The sequence below is a fragment of the Lacerta agilis genome, chromosome 14 (genome assembly GCF_009819535.1).
Source record: "Lacerta agilis isolate rLacAgi1 chromosome 14, rLacAgi1.pri, whole genome shotgun sequence".
NCBI lineage: Eukaryota > Metazoa > Chordata > Lepidosauria > Squamata > Lacertidae > Lacerta > Lacerta agilis.
The window spans coordinates 35751276-35778548 of record NC_046325.1 but is presented as its reverse complement, the minus strand read 5'-3'; the positions used below and the strand labels follow the sequence as shown (position 1 = coordinate 35778548).

The 27273-nt window shown below is 47.0% G+C and overlaps 1 protein-coding gene across 1 annotated transcript; it reads right to left on the bottom strand.

Annotated features, from left to right (window-relative positions):
* Positions 1-8594: 8594 nt before the first annotated feature.
* Positions 8595-27044, bottom strand: SPIB (Spi-B transcription factor). Its single transcript, XM_033170850.1, has 6 exons — positions 27007-27044; positions 21150-21177; positions 20628-20715; positions 12420-12622; positions 10093-10240; positions 8595-9022 (listed from the first exon to the last, which is right to left on the bottom strand). Exons 1-6 carry the CDS (start codon positions 27027-27029, stop codon positions 8724-8726), a joined length of 789 nt encoding a protein of 262 aa, XP_033026741.1. The 5' UTR covers positions 27030-27044; the 3' UTR covers positions 8595-8723.
* Between the last annotated feature and the right edge of the window lie 229 nt (positions 27045-27273).

Sequence of the window (27273 nt, the reverse complement as noted above, 5' to 3'; positions counted from 1 at the left end):
GGGACACTGAGAAGGCGTCACCTGACCCCCGGGGACCATTGCCAAATTCCAGAGCTGTGGCATAAACGTCTTCAAATCCCGGGCTTGGCCTTACTAGAAAAAGAACCCAGCTGGTGGGATGGGAGGGAGAGGGAAAGGCGGCCAGGAGCCAAGTCAGACTCCGGGGGGGGGGGGGAGAATCAGGGGGATAGTTCGAGGGAACAGCACCTCCATTAAAAGGGGCATAAATATTTACCAAAACATTGCTCCTTTAAGACACAAACATTGGCCACAAGAAAATCGTTTTAAAATAATATTTTAAAAAATGTTTTTTTCCTAATAAAAGAAAGAAAGAAATTCCTTTAAAAACCCATTGTTTACATACCCACCAACATTTCTCCAATGAAAATAGGGACGGCGATGATGATGATGATGATGATGATTATTATTATTATTATTATTGACACAAAACTAAGGAAACCATATTGGCCACAAGAAAATCCTTTAAAAATAATAATCATAAATATTTTTTTCCTAATAAAAGAAAGAAATTCCTTTAAAAATCCACTGCTTACATACCCACCAACATTTCTCCAGTGAAAATAGGGACGACGACGACGACGACGATTATTATTATTATTATTATTATTGACACAAAACTAAGGAAACCATATTGGCCACAAGAAAATCCTTTAAAAATAATAATCATTAAAAAAAATTCCTAATAAAAGAAAGAAATTCCTTTAAAAATCCACTGTTTACATACCCACCAACATTTCTCCAATGAAAACAGGGACTTCCTTATTTATATTATTATTATTATTATTATTATTATTATTAAAACCCCACCCATCTTACCGGGTTGCTCCAACCACTCTGGGCAGCTTCCAGCATATACAAAAACGTAATATAACATTAAACATTTAAAAAACTTCCCATGCAGGGCTGCCTTCAGGTGTTTTCTAAGGTTGTACTATCCTTGGCTCAGGGGTCGCATAACTTCATATCCTCCAACATTTCTCTGATGAAAATAGGGACATTCCAGGCTGAAATCAGAAACCAGGACGGCTTCTGCAAATCCGGAACCGCCTCTGGAAAATACTGTTGTGTATTGATTCAAGGGTTATAATATCTGTATTACTATTGTCTGTATTCACATTAGGGGAAAGTAACTGCCTTCCTGTTCCAGAAGGAACAGCTACTATTGGTTCATTCAAGTTGCTGCATTTGGATCCTCAGTCTTATTGGTTTCCACCAAAAGGCAGCTTTGTGATTGCTTGAGATTGTTCCCTCCAAAATGTATCCTTTCTAGCCAGTCTTTCTGTCCCTATAAATGTAGCATCCCTCTCCTCAGTTCCCCAGTCTTGTTTGTCTGAATAAAGAGTGTTACATGAAGAAACTTTCTCCTGCCTGCTATGTCAGAGCTGAAATCACTTGCTGAATCATGATCCCCACATTACAACAAATACACTTGGAGGGTCTGTTTATCATAAAATAGCAAGCAAGCTAGGAGCGAATCAATATGAATAGCCATTGAATTCTAGGCCCAAATTAACAGGGCAGCATTTGAAATACCGTACATGTATAATAATGATGGTGCTGGGCAAGTGCAGTTATTAGGGCAAGAGTTTACTCTCTAGGGCGTCACCACAGAGAAGGCCTTACCTTAAGCAGCCAAATATCTGATCTCTAGGCAAGTAGGACACGTAACCTCCATGGAAGATCTTCCTTCTGGTACAAAGGTCGTAGACGTAGTTGGGCTCTGACACCTGTCAGTCACAGGCAGTCTTGCCAATAGACAAGAACGATGGCAAATGGGGTTCTCAGTCCCCATGGCCTGAAAAACTATCATGTTCCTTTCTTCTTCAAATGGCATTCGATGGTGCATTAGCCCTGGTAAAGAAAAGGTCACTCACATCCACGCCAGACAAAGCACTCTTATACCACTTGGACAGTCACGGCTCTCCCTCCCGGAATTATCTTGGGGACTGTAGTTTGTCACGGAGCTACAAACTCCATTTCCCAGGATTCTTTGGGGGAAGCATGACAGTGATCTGTTTTTATAAGACACTGCAAGCTTAGCGATTTCCATTAAAACAATGCATTTTTGTGCGTTGTATGCGCTTTCAGGCACACTTCTGCCTATTAAACACATTTTTGGACACACTGGTTGCAGACCCTCCAAGTGTCCCTTTTTCCAGGGACAGTCCTGGATTATCAGAGGCTGTCCTGGTTTCTGATTTGATCCTGAAATGTCCTGCTTTTCTTTAGGACGTCCCTATTTTCCCCACAGAAATGTTGGAGTATGGAGTTATGAGACCTCCGAATCAAGGAACTATACAACTTTCAGAAGATATCTGAAGGCAGTCCTATATAGGGAAGGTTTTTATGTTTAATGTTTTATTATGTCTTTCTATACGTTGAAAACAACCCAGAGATCCTGGGGCAACCCAGTCAGATGGATGGAGTATAAACTAATAATAATAATAATAATAATAATAATAATAATAATAATAATAATAATGGAATAGGATAGGATAGGACGTCCCTATTTTCATCAGAGAAATGTTGGAGGGTATGTGGTTGGGGAACAGCATCACACAATTCAGAGATGTGCAGATTTCAAAGGCTGGCTGTGTTTTTGGTCCTCATTCCGGTTTGAGAAGTGCACAATAGGTAGTTTCCCTTTAAAATTTAATTTGCTCCCACAAGGAGGCAGTGGTGGCCGCCATCTTGGATGGCTAAAGAGGATTAGATGAATTACCGGTAATGGAGTTAAAGGCTCTCAGTGGCTCCTAGCCATGATGACTATGCTGTGCCTCCATAGTTGAAGGCATGTTTGTGAACATCAGCTGCTAGAAACCACAGGAGGGGCTCTCTCACTTGGTTCCTCTTTGTGGGCTTCCCATAGGCATCTAGTTGGCTGCTGTGAGAACAGGATGCTGGACCAGATGAGCTGTTAACCTGATCCAGCAAGGCTCTTATTAAGTTCTTAAAATGAAAACAAAAATAAATTTCTCCCCTTCTCCCTACTCCCAGCCATAGGCTCAGACCCTCTGAGTGTCCCTATTTTCCAGAGACAGCCCCGGATTTACAGAAACCATCCCTGCATCATGGACTACTGCCATGAAGTCTTGCAATGATAATGATAATAACAATAACAATTTATATGCCACCAGCCACTCTGGGCGGCTTGCAACAATTTATTAAAAAAGGAAAAAAAAACCACAGCAAAACATTCAAACATTAAAAACAGGCTTCCTCAAACTCTACCCTCCAGATGTTTTTGGCCTACAACTCCCATGATCCTTATTTTGCAGGACCAGTGGTTAGGGATGATGGGAATTGTAGTCTCAAAACATCCGGAGGGCCAAGTTTGAGGAAGCCTGATTAAAATCCTCCCTAAACAGGACTGCCTTCTAAAAGTCAGATAGTTGTTTATTTCTTTGACATCTGATGGGAGGGCGTTCCACAGGGCGGGCGCCACTACCAAGAAGGCCCTGTGCCTGATTCCCTGTAATTTCACTTCTCACAGTGAGGGAACCACCAAAAGGCCCTCAGAGCTGGACTTCAGTATCTGGGCTGGACGATGGGATGGAGATGCTCCTTCAGGTATGCAGGGCCGAAGCCCTGTATAATGGTCCTAGTACTCATCCCCTTCTCTGCCTGAGATCCCACTGTTGTAAGAATTTCAAGGTCTTTCATATATATAATAATTGTTATTAATTTACCAAACAAATAAGGCCACATGTCCGAAAACAGCACAGAAAGACAGGCCTCACTCCATTTTGTCTCCTAGCTGGCCAAGTGTTTTCATCTGCAGGGAGGAGGTGAGAAGTCTCTGCCTGAGGATGGGCCATTTCCCTCACAATGGACAGCCATTAGCCCTACTGGCCAGGGAGGAGGAAACCTTTTGTTTTGCAGAAATTTGTGTCTGGGAGGGTCAAGGAGAGATGGCACAGGTGTGGAAAATTCCCCAGTTACCTCCTCTGACCCTCCCCAATTTGTGATGCAGCTCTGATGTATCTGGGGGGTGGGGGTGGTCTTGGGTTACACCTGTGATTGGATGCTGTTTCTGGGGGTGGGCTAGACTCCAGGAGGGATTTTGAAACAAAATAAAAAAAAAAATCTTTCCAGTAGCACCTTAGAGACCAACTACTGTTGGTCTCTAAGGTGCTACTGGAAAGAATTTTTTATTTTGTTTTGACTATGGCAGACCAACACGGCTACCCACCTGTAACAGGAGGGATTTTGAAATGTCTTTAAAAGAGCATGCCTGCTTTGTTCAGGGTCTTTCCCCCTGAAAAACACCGTTGTTGCAACAGCTTCAATAAAGATCAAGCTTACTAGCTGCTTTGCTTCTCAATCTTCTCTGGTTAGCCTCTGTTTTTTACTCCTACCAATGGAGAACCTGCAAAGGACTTTGCAAGGGCTCTTGTGTACCCCATAAGGGAATAAGGGCAGATTTTTTTTCTTATTACACCACAAATGCCACAGCCAGTCAATACAAGACAGTTTGGGGGCAAGACAGGTCCATGGAGTGACAAGGTAGAAGTCAGCTTCGTTCGCAGCCCAGCTCATCTCCTTCACCTGCATGAACAGCAACGCCAGGTAAGCCTTACAAACGCGCCAGGTAAGCCTTACAAACGCGACAGGCAAGGCCAAGAATGTAACACCATTACAGAGAAAGGGCTTGTCTGTTTCAACAGAGGCCAGGAATAGCCGGCATTCTCGCTCGCGCTGCCAAATTATGGGACAAGGATTTGAAGCTTCCTCTTGGAGAAGATAAACATATGGAAGGTGGAAGCAGGGAAGGAGGGAGGGAGTGGGGCAGAACAGCCACATTTACCCACTCCCATTCCCTGCCAGGATCCTGTTAGACCGCCATCAAAAGAAGGGATTCTGGTTGTGGAAATAATCCTTCTTGGTAGACATAGTTTTTTGGAATCCAGACTTCTGCGAGGGATTGCATCAGGTTAGGATTTAGTGCCCCCGTGTGGCCACAGGAGAGCATCTTGCTGGGAAGCCACGAGTAAGCGCATGCAAAACCAAAGGCCAGTTTCTTGTACATATAGCAGAATAATCAAGTGGCAAGAAGTTTCCTAGGTTCCTGGTGTATATGCTCCAGCTGTTCCTATTTACCAGGCATGGACCCTGCTTTCTAGCAGCTACCCCTGATTTACAGCTGACTTTACCCACTTTACAGAAGACAATAATCCTCTTGTGGAAGGGCTCGCGGATTTAAGTCCGCTTTGAACCAGGAGCACAAAGTTAGAACCTAGAGAACAGGCCAACTCGCCTGGTCTCCGTTTTCTGCCACAACGGTAACATGGATTGTATTCCTGTTTAACCGATGCCCATCGTGTCTATGTTTGCATCTATCGGTTGTTGTTGTTCAGTCGTTCAGTCGTGTCCGACTCTTCGTGACCCCATGGACCAGAGTACGCCAGGCACGCCTATCCTTCACTGCCTCTCGCAGTTTGGCCAAACTCATGTTAGTAGCTTCAAGAACACTGTCCAACCATCTCATCCTCTGTCGTCCCCTTCTCCTTGTGCCCTCCATCTTTCCCAACATCAGGGTCTTTTCTAGGGATTCTTCTCTTCTCATGAGGTGGCCAAAGTACTGGAGCCTCAACTTCAGGATCTGTCCTTCTAGTGAGTACTCAGGGCTGATTTCTTTGAGAATGGATAGGTTTGATCTTCTTGCAGTCCACGGGACTCTCAAGAGTCTCCTCCAGCACCATAATTCAAAAGCATCAATTCTACGGCGATCAGCCTTCTTTATGGTCCAGCTCTCACTTCCGTACATTACTACTGGGAAAACCATAGCTTTAACTATACGGACTTTGGTCGGCAAGGTGATGTCTTTGCTTTTTAAGATGCTGTCTAGGTTTGTCTATCGGTACCAATTAGCATATGCAAATTGGTGTTCTCTTCTCTATGTTGGGGGCCATGCCTTCACAGAGCCGTCTTTTCCATTGGGTATCCTGGCGCATTGCGCCAGGCGCCGGCCTCTCAGGGGCACACCAGTGAGTGGGGGAGCTGCGTGGCTTTGCTGCCGGCCTCCCCTTTCCCTCCTGCACGCCCGCCAGCTGCGCCCCGTCAACCATATGACTGGCGGGCGTGCATCTTGCCTCCCAAGCCTCCGTGGGAGGAGAGCGATCCCCACAGAGGCTTAGGATGGAAGCTGCACCCCGCCAACTATACGGCTGTCAGGTGTGCAGCTTCCTTCCCAAGCCCCCGCGGGAGGAAAGCAATCCCCGCAGAGGCTTGGGAAAAGGTCGAAGAAGAAGAAGAAGAGTTTGGATTTGATATCCCGCTTTATCACTACCCGAAGGAGTCTCAAAGCGGCTAACATTCTCCTTTCCCTTCCTCCCCCACAACAAACACTCTGTGAGGTGAGTGGAGCTGAGAGACTTCAGGGAAGTGTGACTAGCCCAAGGTCACCCAGCAGCTGCATGTGGAGGAGCAAACCAGGTTCACCAGATTACAAGTCCACCACTCTTAACCACTACACCACACTGGCAACAACTCTGGGAAATGTGGGATGGGGGCACCGGAGGGATCTTTGCACCACGGCTCTGGATATGCTTAAGACGGCCCTGTGCCTTCATTTTATAAACCGCTGCTCCTACTTTGCCTTTTTGGAAAGACTGCCAAAGTCCTCCTCTACATGCCAGATAAATCTCTGCCTCGTCACTGCATATGCACTATATATTTAAAGCATATGGATTCACTCAAAGAATTGTGGGAACTGTAGTTTGCCCCTCACAAAGCTACAATTTCCAGTACCCTTAAGATTCTAAAGTTCCCAGAATTATATTTTTTGGGGGTGGGGGGGGGATGTGTGTATGGTGTGTATGCAAGGTAATAGTTCAGCTTTTTCGGCCAGGGGGCCACACTGCCCTGTTGCAATGCCTCCAGGGAGCTGTGTGACCCGAGTGAGTGCAGTCACACACACACACACACACACACACACACACACACAACATGCACATGCACACATGCTATGTTTCCCCTCCCAGCTCATCCTCAGCTGATTTGTACAAATCCGTAGCATGGGGGGAGGGATTCTTCCCCCACTGCAGTGCTAGCCTGGTTGCAAGAGGTTCTTCTCCATTCAGCCCAGCGTCATAGAGAGAAGGGGAAAGTGCCGTCTCTGCTTTTCAGATCAATCTGAAAAGCAGAGAGGACGATATTTCCTCCTCGCTATGACAATGTGTTGGGAGGGAGACAGTAACTTCTCTGCCCAACCCGCTGTGTAGATGCTAAGTCTCAGGATATCTCCCAAGGGACAGTGGGAAAAGCTCGTGGTCATGCAAGGATGCCAAAAAGCCTTTGCACAATCCGCTCTGGAGCACTGAAAGCATATCTAAAGACAAGTTAATCCATAAGAATATTTTTGTAGTCTCGCTCAGCAAAAGATCTGGAATTAGATGTAAGCCGGGATGGAGTGCAATGTTTAAAAAAAGAGCCCCCAAAATAGAATCCCTTACATGCAATGGTGTAGTCTTGAGCTACTAAGCATCTCGTTCAAAGCTCGCCTCTGCCATGAGTGTACGAACCAATTCCTAGAGGCCGAGGAGGTCCCTCCACCCCCACCCCCACCCCACAAAATATTTGAGGGAGCTCACCCCCCTCCAAAGTTGATGGACACTGCAATTCACAGCCTCCCACTCCCCATCGCTCCAGAACAAGGTTTTAACGACCCCCTCCAAATTAGCCAAACCCCTTAAAAATTTATTTGCAAATTTTACAATTTATACAGAAGAGATCCATTTAAAAAATAACAATCAGATTTTGTACAAAAACAAACAAACTCTTCAGGAGATTGAAATCCAACCAAACCCCCAGACCTTATAGCATTAAATAAACATCTTGCCTACATATATTTATATATATATATACAGAGAGAGAGAGAGAGAGAGAGAGAGAGAGAGAGAGAGAGAGAGAGAGAGAGAGAGAGAGAGAGAGAATGAACTCCTGGACAATAATTTTTGGTTCTTCTGCCCCACCTAAGCAAAACAATATGCTGCTTCTAGAAATCCCAGCACCTTGGATAAATACTCACAAAAGCTCCTTCTGTTTTAAAACTACCTGTTTTAAACTGCTAGCCAGGGTGGAGGAGGGGGCAGAGAGTGACCTCAGTGACACCCCTCTGACCAAACTTTGGCCCCAGCCCAGCAGAGCAAATCCACCAACCCACACAGAGTACCACCACCCACCTGGTTCCTATTTCACAGCTTAGCCCCCCACCACCTCATCAGAAGGCAACCACATGGACCCCTTTGCTTCCCTGTACTGTGATTAACCTCCCCACACACCCTTTTTTCCCCGTACTCCACCAAGGAAAAATATGGCCCCCGAAAGAGCCCTCCCTCCCAATCAACCCAGGCAAAGCCAATAGCCTCCTAAGGATCCCAGAATGCTTCACTCCATCTCTGCTGTATCATACTTTACCCTCACCCTACCATAACAGTCCAAGTAGCCCGATTCCCACTAAAGTGCATATCCCCCACCCCTCTGGTGGAGGATCTCGGTGCCTTCACACCTGGCCTCTCTGAATGCAACCTGCTGGAGACCACCCCACCCTGATTTGGGTCTTCACATCTCTTCCCACCCAATCTAGATCCTTTGGTTGAAGGCACCAGAAAGCGGGTGGTCTGGAGAAGGCAAAGAATGGAGGTCCAGTCATTATTAATGGCCCCAGCCCAATATTCTTGCAGCGGGTTGGTGGGGGGAGTTTAGGAGGTGGCCGACTGCGCCAGCAGAGTGGTCCCAAACTGGTAGGTGAGCTTCTTCTTGACCTTGCGAATTTCGCCTGTCTTGCTGTAGTTGCGTAGCGCCCGAGCCATTTTCTGGTAGGTCATCTTCTTGCGGTTGCCCTTCTGCTGTCCCCAGCGATGCGCCAGGAGCTCCTTGTGCTTCGAGGAGAACTGGAAGATCCCTGCGTCGCGGTGAACCCACCACACGCATTCCTTCATGTCGCCGCGCTCGAGGAGCTCCAGCAGGAACTGGTAGAGGCGTAACTTCCGTCGGGAGCCTGCGGAGGGCGACAGACAAACAAAAATCGTGAGCGCAATGCTCTCCATGCCCAACAACTGGCGTTCAGTGGAGTAAGAAAATAGCCATCACTGAGGGTACCTGAAGGAGCGTCTCCAACCCTGTCATTCAGCCCAGACACCGAGATCTAGCTCTGAGGGCCTTCTGGCGGTTCCCTCACTGTGAGAAGTGAAGTTACAAGGAACCAGGCAGAGGGCCTTCTTGGTAGTGGTGCCCGCCCTGTGGAATGCCCTCCCGTCAGATGTCAAGGAAATAAACAACTATCTGACTTTTAGAAGACATTTGAAGGCAGCCCTGTATAGGGAAGTTTTTAATGTTTATGGTTTTATTATGTTTTTATATGCTGGTATGCTGGTATGGTAAAGGTAAAGGTAAAAGGGTGACTGTGGAGTTTTGGCACTCATCTTGCTTTCAGGCTGAGGTAGCCGGCGTTTGTCCACAAACAGCTTTCTGCGTCATGTGGCTAGCATGACTAAACCGCTTCTGGCGCAACAGAACACCATGAAGGAAACCAGAGCAGCGCATGGAAACGCCATTTACCTTCCCGTCACAGAGGTACCTATTTATCTACTTGCACTGGCCTGCTTTCAAACTGCTAGGTTGGCAGGAACTGAGCAGAGCAACGGGAGCTCACCCCATCGCGGGAATTCCAACCGCCGACCTTCTGATCGGCAAGCCCAAGAGGCTCAGTGGTTTAGACCACAGCGCCACCCACATCCTTTTTTGGTATAGTAAACAAAGTGTTGACTCCAGGAGTTGGTGGGATGTTCAGACAAGGCACCCTCTCTGGGCCCATTTTAGCTGGGAGATCAGAGACTGCAAACTCAAGGACTCTTTCAGGCGAAACACCATTTTCTTGGCAGTACCCTAAAAGTGGTGGCTCTTTTGAGGGCAGGGGTCAACGCACAAGCCTTGGGCAGCAGCATTCTCTCATCTTCACTGATTTACTTCTTTGACACACAGTGAGTATTTCTGCATTTGTGTGAAGACACATACACACAAGATGCACTGTCTCGCTGGGTGCTAAAAACATGGGATGGAGGCACCCACCTGAATCAAAACCAGGCGAGAGATTCTCATCCAAGTCGCTGTCGGAGGACACCTCCAGGTTCCGACTCTCCCCGTGGAATTCCTCTTCTTCCGACGAGGGGCTAGGCACTTCCCTGGGAAGAGGGTACTGCTCGTAGGGGAGGTAGATCTGTAGATGTCCATAGGATGGAGGGGTAAAAAAAAACATACCAGTCATTAGCCAAAGAGGAATGTCCTTGCCCAGGAAGTGAGGACGACCAAACTACATGTTACACAGGAAAGCTGTAGTGGGATTCCCCTACTGTTCTCATTCATTCATTTAATGTCTATAGTGCCCAGATCACAGGGTGGTTTACACTATAAAAACACAAAAATACACAACACAGTAACAATCAGAAACAACCCCCCCTCCACCTGAGCCTTTGGGTGATACAGGAGGGGAAGAAAAAGGGGTTATTTTTTTCTTCCCCATACAAGACTCCTGATCTAGGCCGGCCGGAGGCCTAACTGAGTCCTCTCATTAGGGACTAGGAACATTTTGCTTGAGTGTCACTACGTGTTAGGACCAAAATGACACATCACGCAGGAGAACCGTGATAGGATCTTCTTGGTGCTTCGTTTACTTTTTAACAAACAGTAGCAGGGGCTGGGGAGAATGGGAGATAAGGCGATTGTGGAGGATAACACTATCAGTTGCTGCTAGCCATGATGGCTATGCTCTGTCTCCACCGTCAGAGTCAGTAATGCTCCTGAATACCAGTTCCCGGTATTCTCTGGAGGGCAGGATGTTTATTGAGCTTGGGTCATAGCTGTCAACTTTTCCCTTTTCTTGCGAGGAATCCTATTCGGAATAAGGGAATTTCCCTTTAAAAAAGGGAAAAGTTGACAGCTATGGCTTGGGTCCTGCATCTCAGTTTACCGCAAACATCTGACTGGCCACTGGGAGGAACCATTGGCCTGATCTAGAATGTTCTTCTTGAATGTTCTGATGAGAGGGCCTACCAATTTGATCAGAGCAGTGGTGCCTGAGGGGAGAGAGTAGTTAATCTTTCCCCTCAGATGCAATTTTCTTCTTATCAAAACCACTGACCCCCATGGCTACAGCTTTGGACTACAGCTACAGAACCCAGATAAGGCAAAACAGATAACCCCTTTTTTCTGTTTCAAATTAATCTGGCGCCACATCTACACACCAATATACATTTAATGCATGCCTATACCGCTTTAAACAGTTTTTTTTTTTTTTTTATAGCACCCTCATACCACTTTAACAGCCATGGAGAATCCTGGGAACTGTCGGTTTGCTAGAGGTGCTGATCTCGCAGAGTCGCAATCCCCAGCAACAAGAGCAAACTACAGTTCCCAGGATTCTCCATGGCTGTTAAAGCAATATGAGAGGGCTATAAATGTGTGGTCTGGGTTAGGGCTGGGCAATAGAGCAATATTATTGTCCAAAGCCGGTTTGGAAGTCCATATCGTGCTATCGGTTTCATAATTTCTGATGTGGCAATATATTGTGAATCGTGATGTGTGTGCGTGCACTATGCAAAAAAAATCATAATGTGAGGAAAACCGTGAAGCTGGCCAACGCTTCATCTCGATTCCTGCAGCCTCTGTTAACTCTGTCAGCTTAGCTCTCCCTTGCCTAATGCAGGGGGCAGTGAATCGCTGGTGATATATCACAATGTTGAAAACTAGATATTGCCCAGCCCTAGTCTGGGTGTGACCAAGAACTCATTGGCACCCTGTTTATGTACGCTACAACAGCTGCAAGGATACTGCTTGCCCAGAGTTGGAAAGACGACAAGATACCAGCTAGGGCGGACTGGAGGATGAAATTACTGGACTATGCAGAGATGGCAAGATTAACTGGGAAAAGCAGAAATCAGGAGGATCAAAACTTCAACAGAGAATGGGATAAATATAGATTGCATTTGAAGGACCACTGTAAAAACTTGAACTCTTTGGCAGGTTTTAAACAACTCTTTCAATGATACACAGACTCTGGATACAATGGAGGGTTGTAAATTAGATGGACTTATAATATGCAGTTGAAAAAAGTTACTTAAAGAACCCACGGAGGGGAAGAGGGAAGCCCTAGGATTCGGAAGAATCTTGTGTAAAATTTTAATATTTGCAAGAACATTATCTGTTTGAATGAATTTGTAAAATCAAACCAATACTTTAAGATAAAAAGGACTCATTGCCACCCAGCAGCACTTTGCTTTACCCACCAAGCTCAATTCCCAGATCTAAGAACCCAGGTCTCCTGGCTTCCCATTCCCAAAACCCACAGACCCCACTCCCTTCCCAGGTCCTGGCTCTCTCTCGCCCCGTCCCGCCTTCACCTGGGTGCTGTAGTCTTCCTTGGGTGCGAGGCACATGTTCTGCGTGGGTACCACTCCCTCCTGGCTGTAGACAGAATCCATGGAGAGCTGCGGGTAAGAACTATGCAGGTAGGAGACTTGGACATTCTGCAGCTGGGCTAGCTGCCCCACCTCATAGCCTTCGTAGCCAGGCTCCTGCATCTCCAGCCAGTTCATGCAAGACTCTGTAAAGAAAGGCCGTGACGTCAGAAAGGAAACCCAAGAGAACAAGCCAATGAGTCGGGAGCAGGGAACCTTTCATAGCCCAGAGGCCACCTTCCCTGGGCTCAGCAAGCTTTCAGGGGCTGCATGCTAGCGGTGGGCAAATGCCAGCGCCAAATGTGGGTAGGGCAATGGATGTAAACGTTGTACAGTGGGCTAGTTTACATGTACACAAACAAGCACTCCTCTAACCCAGGCAAGCAAGAGATATATTCTCAGAGGACCTATTCCAGCCAGGCAAAAAACCACCTGGAATACTGTGTCCAATTCTGGGCACCACAATTTAGGAATGATGGAACTTGTGCAACTAAGACGATCAAGGGTCAAGAAGCCAAGCCTTATGAGGAATGGTTGAAGGAGCAGGGTATGTTTAGCCTGCGAGAAAGGAGACACAACAGCCATCGCCAAGTATCTCGACAGCTGTCGCATGGAAGATGGAGCAAGTCTTGTTTCCTCCTGCTCCGGAGGGCAGGACTTTCATTTCATTTACTGAATATATATATATATATATATATATATATATATATATATGAATGACCTGGACTTTCTCTTTCAAGGGCTTCAAGATACTAGAAAGGTGATTCCGACTAAACATCAGGAGGAACTTTCGGACAGTAAGAGCTGTTTGGCAGTGGAACGGTCTCCTTCAGGAGGGTGTGGGCTCTCCTTCCTTGGAGGTTTTTAAAGCAGAGGTTGAATGGGGCCATCTGTCATGGATGCTTTAGCTAAGATTCCTGCATTGCAGGGGTTGAACTAGATCAGTGTTTTTCAACCTTTTTTGGGCAAAGGCACACTTGTTTCATGAAAAAAATCACGAGGCACACCACCATTAGAAAATGTTAAAAAAATTAACTCTGTGCCTATATTGACTATATATAAAGTAATTTTCCCACGGCACACCAGGCAACATCTCGCGGCACACTAGTGTCCCGCGGAACAGTGGTTGAAAAACACTGAACTAGATGACCGTCGGGGGTCCCTTTCCAACTCTACAGTTCTATGATTTTACTCTAGGAGGGTGTGAAGCAGGGTGAGTGGCCAGTGCCCCATCTGTTGTAATAGACCAGTCTCTGCCTTTCAAAAGGTTGCCTTGGTAGCTTTCGATCCTCCTGTTTCCCCTTCTCTGCTTTGTGAATCCTGGAGCCTTTGCTCCCAACATCCACTTGGATCTCTTGGGCATAAGAGCAGGAGGGTTGAGGGTTGTGTTACTCAACTCAGGCTACAATGGCTTTTTTTTCCCTGTGTGCAAATGCCTTAAGCCATAGATTTTGCATAGGGAACAGCAGGTACATACAGTACCGGCTGCATGCCCGAAATCTCTCCTCTCATAGAATCATCGAGTTGGAAGAGACCAGAAGGGCCATCCAGTCCAACCCCCTGCCAAGCAGGAAACACCATCAAAGCATTCCTGACAGATGGCTGTCAAGCCTCTGCTTAAAGACCTCCAAAGAAGGAGACTCCACCACACTCCCTGGCAGCAAATTCCACTGTCGAACAGCTCTTACTGTCAGGAAGTTCTTCCTAATGTTTAGGTGGAATCTTCTTTCTTGTAGTTTGAATCCATTGCCCCGTGTCCGCTTCTCTGGAGCAGCAGAAAACAACCTTTCACCCTCCTCTATATGACATCCTTTGATATATTTGAACATGGCTATCATATCACCCCTTAACCTTCTCTTCTCCAGGCTAAACATACCCAGCTCCCTAAGCCGTTCCTCATAAGGCATCGTTTCCAGGCCTTTGATCATTTTGGTTGCCCTCCTCTGGACACGTTCCAGCTTGTCAGTATCCTTCTTGAACTGTGGTGCCCAGAACTGGACACAGTATTCCAGGTGAGGTCTGACCAGAGCAGAATATAGTGGTACTATTACTTCCCTTGATCTAGATGCTATACTCCTATTGATGCAGCCCAGAATTGCATTGGCTTTTTTAGCTGCTGCATCACACTGTTGACTCATGTCAAGTTTATGGTCTACCAAGACTCCTAGATCCTTTTCACATGTACTGCTCTCAAGCCTTTTCACATGTACTGCTCTCCCTATTAGAGGGCACAGTTTTTGAAACCAATATCCAGGCCCTATTTCCAAAGAGTGAACTCAGTTCTCTGAACGTGAATTCTTATCCAATCAAAATGCCATACAGAAGAAAAAGATATTAGAAGGCTCAGAAGATCCCCAGGGTTTGTAGAATACATTTGGGGCTGTATTACCGGTACCTTGAAGAAACAGGAGAACAGAGAATGAAAGGTGAGGGGTAGAGGCCAAAGCCTTGGGAGAAGATGTACCTTTGTCAAAAGCTTTTGGTTTTGTTTTGTTTTTGTTTTGTTTGTTTTTAATGCTGCGTTAAGAGGGGCAGTAAAGCCTAGAGCAGCAAGCAAAAGAGGAACCTGAAACAGAGTAGGGCAAAGTTTAGGCCCCAATCCTAATCCCATTAACCGGGGAATAAAAGCCCCATTTAATTTACTAGGAGCCTAGGGCTTGCTGATCAGAAGGTCGGTGTTTCGAATCCCCGCGACGGGGTGAGCTCCCGTTGCTCGGCTCCAGCTCCTGCCCACCTAGCAGTTCAAAAGCACGTCAAAAGTGCAAGTAGATAAATAGGTACCGCTCCGGCGGGAAGGCAAACGGCGTTTCTTTGTGCTGCAATGGTTTGCCAGAAGCAGCTTAGTCATGCTGGCCACATGACCCAGAAGCTGTACGCCGGCTCCCTCGGCCAGTAACGCGAGATAAGCGCCAAATACGGTCTGAAGCTCAACATCAAAAAAACTAAGATCATGGCCACTGGTCTCATCACCTCCTGGCAAATAGAAGGGGAAGAAATGGAGGCAGTGAGAGATTTCACTTTCTTGGGTTCCATGATCACTGCAGATGGTGACAGCAGTCACGAAATTAGAAGACGCCTGCTTCTTGGGAGAAAAGCAATGACAAACCTAGACAGCATCTTAAAAAGCAAAGACATCACCTTGCCAACAAAGGTCCGTATAGTTAAAAAGCTATGGTTTTCCCAGTAGTAATGTACGGAAGTGAGAGCTGGACCATCAAGAAGGCTGATCGCCGAAGAATTGATGCTTTTGAATTATGGCGCTGGAGGAGACTCTTGAGAGTCCCATGGACTGCAAAAAGATCAAAACTATCCATTCTTAAAGAAATCAGCCCTGAGTGCTCACTAGAAGGACAGATCCTGAAGTTGAGGCTCCAGTACTTTGGCCACCACATGAGAAGAGAAGACTCCCTGGAAAAGACCCTGATGTTGGGAAAGATGGAGGGCACAAGGAGAAGGGGACGACAGAGGATGAGATGGTTGGACAGTGTTCTCGAAGCTACTAACATGAGTTTGGCCAAACTACGAGAGGCAGTGAAGGATAGGCGTGCCTGGCATGCTCTGGTCCATGGGGTCACGAAGAGTCGGACACAACTGAACGACTGAACAACAACAACAAGAATTGCTCTGTTAGCCGTGATGAAAGTATCATTTACTTAGAATACTTATGTCTCACTTTATATAGCCCAAACAGGCTCTGAAAAGCGGCATTGCAAAAAAAAAAAAAGTCTCGAAATAAAATTGCACTAAAGACGGATGTGACAGCTGTACTTGAAGGTTGGCAGGATGAAGACCCACCATCCATTGCTGAGTAGTCTGAAGATCTTACTCCCCCTTTCTGCAGTTGAACGTATAGCTTATCAGCTTATCGTTGTCAGTCTACATTAGATATCTATTTGGGGACACACACACACACACACAATTTGTGTTGCAGGATGGATTATTCTTAACGTGAGCCAATGCTGTTTCATAGAATCATAGAACTGTAGAGTTGGAAGAGACCCCAAGGATCATCTAGTTCAACCCTCTGCAATGCAGGAATATGGAGCTGTTCTTTCTGGGTTATGCCAGCAATAAAAAAAATAGGGGAGGAGAAGACGGAAATGAGAATTTCCTGCCCTCATCCTCAGTCTTCCCTGGTGTCATCGCAGAAAGCAGCTTCCCGCCAAAATCTGAGGTAAGGGAGTAGGGCTGAATTAAGAGAATGATAGAAGGCAAATAAAAGAGAGATAAAGAAGGAGCCACAAAGCGAAGGGTTTGAAAAAAAACAAAAAACAAAAAGGAAGAGTAGCAGATTAAACCCGGATCAGATAAGAGAACGGATGCCTTAGAAAATGGTGAGAAGGATGAGCAGAAAATGGTAGCAAGTCAAACTGGGAGAGAATATTTATTTATTATTACAGCTGTATTCCACCTTTCCTCTGAGGAGCTCAAGGTGGCTGGCTCAAAGTCACCCAGCAGGCTTCATCGCTGAGCGGAAATTCGAACCCGGGTCTCCCAGGTCCGAGTCCAGCACTCTAGCCGCTACTGTTAAAAGGAAGACAATCAACCAGTGCCACCGCAGTGCCCGTCTTTATGAGCCTCCTCTGCGATACGTCTGGAAGGTAGCAACCCCCGAGAACAGGGCCTTTTCCGCATTGGCTCCCTATTTGTGAAATGCTCTCCCCAGTGAGGCTCTCCTGGCACCTTCATTACATACTTTAGGCACCAGGGGAATACATTTCTCTATAACCAGACCTTTGACTGATGAAACATTCTACGGCCTTTTAACTGTTATTGTGGTGGTGGTGGTGGTGGGGATATCGGTTCGTTTTTGTTTGTTTTGTGTTCTCATTTTGTACTTTTATGTTGTGATCTTCGGGTGAAGGGCGATGTAGACGTTTAATTATAATTAATAATTATAATTTAATTATTTAAATTAATAATCACATTTCCGGAGCAGGGGCTGGTGGGGGTGGGGTGGAGAACTGTCATTTTTACGTTTTGCAGTTGCTTGAACAGAAAAGGGAAGGTTCGGGGGGAAGGAAGGACTGAATGCGAGCCCCCAGCATGAGAGAAAAGGAGAACGAGGAAGAGCTATTTTCTGGACAGATTAAGCTTAAGATGACGAGGGGGCATCCAGTCAGAAATGGTAGTGAGGAAGGTGTAGAGTTGCAGGCCATCAGCATAAAACAAGTACATTGTGGGTGTATTTGCCCCTTAAGGAGGGCAAGACTAAAGGAAGTCTTAGGGCATGGCTGGGAGGCATGTGATGAGGCCAAATTGCCTGAAGCTAAAGCAAGTCCAAGCCTGGTCAACGCCTGGAGCGGAGAATGAGTTGTGTGTTAACTTTGAATCCCGCAACAGAAGAAAGGCAAAGTAAATTTTTTAAAAACAACAACTCATAGGTGTGTGTGTGTGTGTGTGTGTGTGGAAAACCACAAGAGACACATTCTGGAGCGGTTTGATCGCTTCAGTCCACTCTCTGCTTTTGGAAAAGATCTTGCAAGTTCGCTCCCTGTATGGGACAGCTGCATATTCCTGCATCGCAAGGAGTCGGACTCGACGATCCTCCCAACGCTCCAATTCTGCGGTGCCATATATTTTTTTCCTCTGACTGCATTCATACGCCTCGCCTTCCCATCCAAGGAGCTCGAGGCAGCGTAAATGGTTCTCACTCCCTCCTGGCGCAGCCCCAACAACAACAACCCTGTGAGGTAGCGACTGGCTTAAGGGCACCCAGTGAGCAGGGCCGTCTTGCCCATAGGCGCTAGGGGTGCGGGGCGTCAGGCCGAGAGTCCGGGGCCTGAGAGTTGAATCCGGGGAAGAGCCCGCCCGTTGGTCAGAGCACCACGGCGGGCTCTTCTGCTGCAGGCGGCTCTGTGGCGCGAGTTCGGGGTCAACCGAGCCAAGGAGACGCTGAGGCGGCTGGCCGGCTCCGCCCTCCTGTGCGCCTGGGACTCGGAAACTGGGGGGGGGGGCGCCGGGCGGATCTTTGCACCCCGGTGCCGCATATGCTTAAGACAGCCCTGCCAGTGAGCTCCGTAGCCAAGTGGGGATTTGAGCCCCGACCTCCCCAGGCCCTAATCCTGGCACTCTTAAGAACCTGACACACTGGCTCACTTATGCAGAGGACAGCCCTGGGTTGGTGTGTGGAGGGTGTTGCTTGAAAGGCAGACGGGTTCAGCCCAAACGCTGAGATCTGGCTCCGAGGGCCTTCTGGCAAATAGCAAAATTATTAATATTATTAATGTTATTAAGGAATAGGATGCCCCTATTTTCATTGAAGAAATGTCGGAGAGTATGCAAGTTTGAGGATCTTGCCAACCTCTATAGCAGGCATAGGCAAACTCGGCCCTCCAGGTGTTTTGGGACTACATTTCCCATCATCCCTGACCACTGGTCCTGCTAGCTAGGGATCATGGGAGTTGTAGGCCAAAAACATCTGGAGGGCCGAGTTTGCCTATGCCTGGATTACAGGGAACCAGGCAGAGGGCCTTCTTGGTAGTGGCACCCACCATGTGGAACGCCCTCTCATCAGAGGTCAAGGAGACATCTGAAGGCACCCGTGTATGGGGAAGTTTTTAATGCTTAATGTTTTATTATGTTTTGTATGTGCTGGAAACTGCCCAGAGTGGCTGTTGCAACAAATAAAACAACAAACAACAACAACAACTATTATTATTATTATTATTATTATTATTATTATTATTATTATTATTATGCACTGCTGGCCAGGAGTGGGAAGGCCCATAAAATTAACCAGGTTGTGAGCTTCTTGGGTGAAAGGCAGAATAAAAAACCAAACAAATAACACATACTGATAAGCTGCCAGACCTACACACCAGCTCTGCCTTGCCACCCAATGCAGCAAAACTACACTGCAGATGTGGCAGGAAGCAGAGGCTGGGTGGGAGGTCGGTCGGTCGCTGGATTAGAATAATTTTATTATGTATACCCTGCCCATCTGGCTGAGATGCACATACCAGAGTAGATTGGCAACTTGGTGGCAGATATCAAAAGTGGCCGGCCAGCCCCAGATTGGATTATCATGATGTTCACGCAACTTCCAGCCTCCCTGAGACTACAAAGCCCGAATGCGGTATCTCTCTCTCTCTGCAAATAATACAGAGTGCCTATCTGTGGCAGGCTCCCACCAAGGCCTGTATAGATGCAAGCACATCCCAGAAATCAGATGGCAGCCGCAGATTAAATGCAGATTGCGCAAGCGAGCGGGGCAGGCAGGGAGGGGGGAGGAAGAGAGAGGGAGAGAGACTCTTCTGTTCTAAACAGGAAAGCCACGCACAGCTCTTCTCCAGGCCGTCTTAACGGCTAGGCAAAAGAGGGTCACATGCAAATCAGCAAGGGAGAGAACAAGAACTTACATTTGTTCATTCAGTATGTCAAGGAAGGGTAGCCAACGTGGTGCCCTCGCAACGTTGGGACTCCCTATTCCAGGCTTCCTCAACCTCGGCCCTCCAGGTGTTTTGAGACTACAATTCCCATCATCCCTGACCACTGCTCCTGCTAGCTAGGGATCATGGGAGTTGTAGGCCAAAAACATCTGGAGGGCTGAGGGTGAGGAAGCCTGCCCTGTTCCCACCAACCCCCCCACCCACCCAGCCAACATGGTCAATGATCAGGGATGAGGGCTACCCCAATATAATATGCCTCCTAGAATTAGTTTGCATGGGGCTGTGCGCACATCATACATTTAGAGCGATCCCCAAATAATTCTGAGAACTGTAGTTTGTAAGGGTGCTGGGAATTGTAGTTCTGCGAGAAGTAAACTACAGTTCTTCCCAGGATTCTTGAAGCTGGGGGCATGGGCGTCATATGCTTTAAATGTATACTGTGTGTGCAACCCTGGTCTCCTGGCTCCTGTAATAGTAGTAATAGTAGTAGTAGTAGTAGTAGTAGTAGTAGTAGTAGTAATAATAATAATAATAATAATAATAATAACAATAATGGTGGTTTTTTTTAGCCAGAACTCAGCTCCAGCACCTCTCAGGTAAGAGAACAAGGGAGACGTTCATGGTGAGCTCCGGCACCTCCTTTTCTAGAAAAATAACACTGATAATAATAATAATAATCTATTACTTATGCCCCGCCCATCTGCTCGAGTTGCCCAAGCCATTCTGAGCAGCAACTACCCACCACTAAGACATGCCTTACCTGGGGAGCTCTCGGGGTCTCCAAGGCAGGAAGGAAACGTGGGTTCTTGTTTGCAAGAGTCCAGGTCATAGATGCAGCCGCTGGGAAACTGGGAAGACGACAGACAGGCCTGTGAGCAACATTAAAACCCCTTCGCTCCACACCCTCAAATGCAGCAGGGACCTAGGAAGACTCCCAGCCTCTAGTCTAAACCCACCCCGGTCTGCTAAACTGACTTTCTTCCACTTAGAAAACAAAAGGAAAGGCTGTGGTTAAGAGCACATGCGAATGCCCCTGGGTTCAACCCCCCTGTATCTCTGGGTAGGGCTGGGAATGCCTCCTGTTTGGAGCCCTGGAAAGCTGCTGCCAGCCAGTGTAGGCCATATGAGCTAGATGAGCCAATGGTCCGACTCAGTGCAAGGCCGTTTCATTGATTTTCCATCTTGGCTTGTGAGCCACACAGCTCCCAACAAAATCCCACTTTAAAATCCTCTTCTCTCACCCAGACCTGTAAAATGCAAGTATTCTGGGACACATACTTACCATATAGCCATATTGGGACCCTTCAAACCTGCCAAGATAGAAGGGAAATTGGTTAGCAGATTTTATCATCATCATCATCATCATCATTAACAGACACGTTTACAGCACCATCCTATATATGCTTGTTCAGAAGTTAATCCCTCTGTGTCCAATGCGTTGTCTCCCAAGCAAGACTTAATTAATCCAATCTACCAACAGCAACTGATGATCAAGATTTGAGTGGCAGCCCTAGTCGCTACTAAACTAGCAATTAAACAAATTAAGGCTTGCTGTTCTGCCAGTTACGTACTATCTGAGTGTCACTTCTTTCTTGCAAAGAGATTTATTGCATTTATCGGGTTTGAATATTTCATCCCGCAGAAGAGGAAAGAAACAAGGAAACGTTGTTCCCATTTTACAGACGGAGGCAGGTATATTGAGGTTTGTAGCACAGGGGGCAGCTTGGTCAAACTGCGCTGCACATTATTTTTCTTGGAAATGCGTAATTATTTCTTCAGGGATGCGTTCTCAATAATACAGCCTCAAAAAGAGGGCACCACCTACGCAGTAAAGCTCAGGAACCTGGAAGGGGAAAAAAGCTTGTAGACCAGGTGTGGGAAACCTCCAAATGTTGCTGAACTACAACTCCCATCATCAAGGAAGGTCAATGGCCAGGGATGATGGGAGTTGTAGTTTAGCAAGAGCTCCCCAGATATGGCATATAGACCTACCCTGTCACCCAAAATTGAGACTCAGGTCAGAGCAGGGAACTGGGTATGCATGTGTGAATTATAAGCGCTCCTGTCAATAAGACAGGTGGGGAACCTGTGGCCTCTAATCAGAGGCCATGTTGCTTGGGGGCACTGTGCAGGTTTCCCATCCCTGCAACCGACAATGTTGAGTGCCCAAATGTTAACTGAGCCAAAACAACTTTCCCTTCTTTGTTTTCCAAGTGAGACATTTGAGCATCTAGGACAAGGGTGGCCAATTTTATAAGAAGAAGAAGAAGAAGAAGAAGAAGAAGAAGAAGAAGAAGAAGAAGAAGAAGAAGAAGAAGAAGGAGGAGGAGGAGGAGGAGGAGGCTGGGTCTCCCCAGCCACTCTGGGCGGCTTCCACCAAACATTAAAATACATTTAAAATATCACAGTTTAAAAACTTCCCTAAACAGGGCTGCCTTCAGGTATTTTCTGAATGTCAGGTAGTTGTTTATTCCCTTGACTTCTGATGGGAGGGCGTTCCACAGGGTGGGCGCCACTACCGAGAAGGCCCTCTGCCTGGTTCCCTGTAGTTTTGCTTCTCGCAGTGAGGGAACTGACAGAAGGCCCTCGGAGCTGGATCTCAGTGTCCGGGCTGAATGATGGGGGTGGAGACGCTCCTTCAGGTATACTGGACCAAGGCCGTTTAGGGCTTTAAAGGTCAGCACCAACACTTTGAATTGTGCTCGGAAACGTTCCCAAGAGACTGCGATCTACTCACAGAGTTAAAAACTGGCAGTGATCTACCCCCTTTTGGGGGGTTCAGGGTCAAAGTTGTTGATCTTTATTTAGGGGAGCCAGTGATCTACCAGTTGGACGTGCCTGATCTAGGAGATAGAAAACTGAGCCTTCACAGCAGATGTGGATCTCTCCCATAGCCAAACGCACTGCCTTGGCCACTGGAAATTTCTCTTTGGCATGTTCTGTTTTGTTCAGGAGCCACGCCTGAAAACATTGTGGAAACCAGTGTGTGTGTGTGTGCAAATACTGATATTTCCTGGAATGTATCTGAAAGCACAACACTTGTCTCAGAGCCCAAAGGTAAAAACCTCAACAGTTCCCATTAAATTATACCTACATACTCATTAAATTATATCTACCCCTTATATTATATATTAAATTATATCTACATTCTCAGTTTGTGCAGCAGCCTAAAAGTTGGCCTAGGGCCCAGTTTCAAACCCCTGATTGCGAAAATATTGTTACCTGTCCCAGGAATATGGTGGGCTTCTCTGGCTTAATGATAACTCGTATCCTGTGCCAAGTACCCAGAAGGCCTCATATCCTCTTCCCTACACTGCAGTAGGGACAGAGAACCCGACACACGCTGTGCATTTTTATAGTTGTGTGTGTTAAACCAAAGTCAAATGCATCTAGAAGGGCAGCCTTGAACTTGTCACCCTCTCTCAGCCTCAGTTTCCACCATAAATCTGCAAAATGGGCGTAGTAAGTGACCTGCCTCGTTGGGCCACTTTTGGAAGATTTCTCACAAAGCGCTTTTTTGGAGCCCTGAAAGTACTAGAGAAACAAAAGCGCCAAGTGATAAAAGTCAGACCGCTTCAAAATGTCTCTGATGGGAAATAGAGATACACAGCAAGAGAGGGAGGGGACTTTAGAAAAAAGATTAAAAAAGGGAAACAGACGGGGAGGGGAGGACAGATAAAGGGAGAGCACAGTCAGAGGTTAAACTGGCAAATACAGTGAAGGCAAGACGTGTCAGGCAACTTTCATGCAGCACACATTTAAAGTGCCCCCTCACTCCCCCCCTGCACAAAAAAAAGAATCCTAGGAATTTTAGTTTTAAGCGCATAAGAAATTTGCACATCTCTGAAGTGTGTAATGCTGTTCTCCAACCACATACCCTCCAACATTTCTCTAATGAAAATAGGGACGTCCCATTCCATAATGATAATTTTACTTATTTATACCCCACACATCTGACTGGGTTGCCCCAGCCTCTCTGGACAGCTTCCAACAGAAATAATATGTTGTTTTCCAGGGACAGTCCCGGATTTGCAGAAGCCGTCCCGGTTCCTGATTTGATCCTGGCATGTCCCGCTTTTCCTTGGGACTGTCCCTATTTTCATCAGATAGATATTGGATGGTGTGGAGTTAGGCAACCACCGAGCCAAGGAGATAAGTAAGTTTATGTTTATATATATATGTGTGTGTGTGTGTGTGTGTATACACATAATAAAACATTTTTAAAACTTCCCTCTGCAGGGCTGCCTTCAGATGTATTCCAAAAGTTGTCAACTTACTTATCTCTTTGGTTCAAGGGGTCGAATAACTCCATACCCTCCAACATTTATCTGATGGAAAAAGGGATGGTCCCAAGGAAAAGCGGGACATGCCGGGATCAAATCAGAAACCGGGACGGCTCTGTGAGGGGCAAATTAATGTCATGGAAATGCAGCTAATTGTTATTTATTTATGCTATTTTTTCCCTACTTCCAGAGAAAAGGTAGGGTTTTTTCTGCCTCAGGTGCCAAAATAGCTCAGCTGGCCTTTATGCACCTTTAATCACAGAGCGTGGGTGGGTGGAGACCATTTCCTGTTCTACCTCAAGCTGCAAAATGTCTTGGGCCAGCGCTGGAGAAAGGGGTGGCGGAGATGTCGGCGGAAATGGGGTATTATTGGTTATGGAGAAATGGGACAGAGAGGTAGGATAAAATATACCAGATGGGGAAATTGGGGCCATGGGTGCTTATCCCTTGTGTAATTCAATTGCTGCAGCAAGAGGAGACCCTAAACAAGAAATAAACAGGGTTTATTTACCTTGAGGGGCTCTCTAACGGGAAGGCACGCTGTCCCTCTCAGTTATTTCACAGGATGCTTAAAAACAGATCAGTGTTTGGTGGCCCATCCATTTAGATCAGTATTGTCTACACTGACTGGCAGCCACTCTCCAGTGTTTCAAATAGGATTCGCTCCCGGCGCTGATGGGGATTGAACCCTGGGACCTCTGGCAGACCCCTGTTCCCTTTCCAGAGCTCCGATTCCCAGCGAAGAAGAACCGATTGTTAAACCACTCTGAAAACTGTAGGTTTGCGAGGAGGTCTCCTAACAACTCTCAGAACCCTTGACAAACTACAGTTCCCAGAATTTTCTGAGGGAAACCATGGCTGTTTATAAAGGGGTCTCGGTCGCACTTTGAAACATACGGTGTCAATGTGGGCCTAAGCTGGCATGTATTAAAACTGGCTCAATCAATGCTTAGGGCAGGAGGGCTGTGGATTATACTGTATACCAGTGTTTTTCAACCACTGTTCCGCGGCACACTAGTGTGCCGCGAGATGTTGCCTGGTGTGCCGTGGGAAAATTACTTTATATATAGTCAATATAGGCACAGAGTTAATTTTTTTAACATTTTCTAATGGTGGTGTGCCTCGTGATTTTTTTCATGAAACAAGTGTGCCTTTGCCCAAAAAAGGTTGAAAAACACTGCTGTATACTATACCCAACATTTGGGATGGAAAAAGCTGGACAAGGAAGCTCCACACCCTCCCCTCATGCAAGGCGCCACCCCACCCCCCTCACAGTCACACTCTTGTGAGCTGAGGGAAATATTCAAATCTAGCTTTCCCCACCTCAGCATTTGCATAACAGGCAAGAGGAGGGGAAGGAAAGTGAGAGGAGAAAGTTGAGGATGGGGTACACTTGGGGTGGGTGAGTGGGTTCAAAAGCACCCAATATTAGATTGCAAATAAATTGGGGCGGAAAGGGGCTGCAAAATTTGGAGTAGGGTTGCCGTATTTATGGCGGCAAAGTCTCTGTGCCTTTCCACAGTGGTGCAAAAAAAAGGGGGGGGGGGGAGTTGGAATTCAGCAACTGAAGTTTTGCCCAGCATAGAAATGCCATGGTGGGAAAAGTTATAACACAGAACTTTTCTCTTTACACCAGATCCTGCCTTGCAAAGGAGCCCTGTTTGAAAATGTTGGCAGCAACCTGCCTTAGAGACAAGCAACAGCCCTAAATACTGGCGTTTCCAGCAACATTCCAGGCATAAGACATGGATCCTGTCCACAAAGTGACCAAGGATAAAGCCCCCCTCCCTCACACTTCCCGCTGCGTGTTCTTTCTCCTCCGGCCCCCTACTTTTCGCAACTGACATTGAATTAGAGAGACCATGTGGTGAGTCGTATTGGGCTTAGTTAGGCAGGAGACGTCCTGGGTTCGTATCCCAAGTTAGAGAATCATTGAATTGTTAAGAGGTGGAAGGGACCCCGAGGGTCATCTAGTCCAACCCCCTGCAATGCAGGAATCTTTTGCCCAACGTGGGGCTCGAACTCAAGACCCTGAGATGAGCAGTCTCATGTTAACACTGACTGAGCTATCCCAACTATCCCATGGGTGATCTTGGGCAAAAAAGCTAACACTCAGCCTCGCCTTCACCGCAGGGCTGTTGTGTGGAGAAGGAGGAGAAAAAGCTTATGGACTGCCCTGAAGTGCTAGGAGGGTGGGATCCAAGCGTAACAATAATATGAAGCGATAGAAGCCTGGCTGTCTTTATACAAAACTGCTCCCCCAGCCCAGAAACGCCAGAAATCCAAAATTCTGGCTCTCGAGCCTTTTTGTGGACTCACAACGTGTACGCAGTACGCTTGATGCAGTTAGTTTTCAGTTGTTCCTATTTGGAGAATTCCCGGGTCCGAACAGGCACCCCGCTTCCCCTGGCAGATTTCCCTCCCACAGAGAACCCAGGAGTTCGGGAACGCAGCCAGCTTGCCCCGACCTTACAGGAGTCCTCTGCTCCTCTCGGGCGCCGCTCCCTCCACCCCTTGAATGAGCTGCGCCTGCGGGGCAAAGACTTTTTGTCCAACTTTCGCAGCCGGCAAGCAACCACCGACGGAGAAGCGAGTTGAGAGAAGAAGAGCAACTCCCAGACCCAGGGATCAAAGTTTTAAAAATGAAATAAGCGCTTGCTTCAAACGCCCTATCCCCAAATGCGGGAGGCGTAGGGAAATGGGTGCTTTGAGGAAGAAAAAAATACTCTGCACATGCTTGGGGACCACTTTAAAGAATTAAAAACAAAAAACAGGGGAGATGATTCCATATATTTGTGTGTGCGCCCCTTTCTCCACAATCGAAAACACTTTCCCCCCCCTCTCCGGTTCACTCACTGCGCGTAGTCTACGTCCAGCATCCTCAGTCCGCCACGATAGCCACCGACCCTAAACTCTCCGTCTCCGTCTGCAGATTGCAACTTGGCGGGGGGTGGGAATTATATAGCATCTCGCGGGCGGCGGAGGGAGTGATCTCACAACCGCGAAATTCCCCCCCGGTGGGCGTGGCCGGCCCGGGACTCTTACGCAATGTGAGGTTTCCAGCCCGGTGCGAGGAAAGGGGCGCGAGCGAGGGAGGGGAGGAGGAGGAAGAAAAGAGAGAGA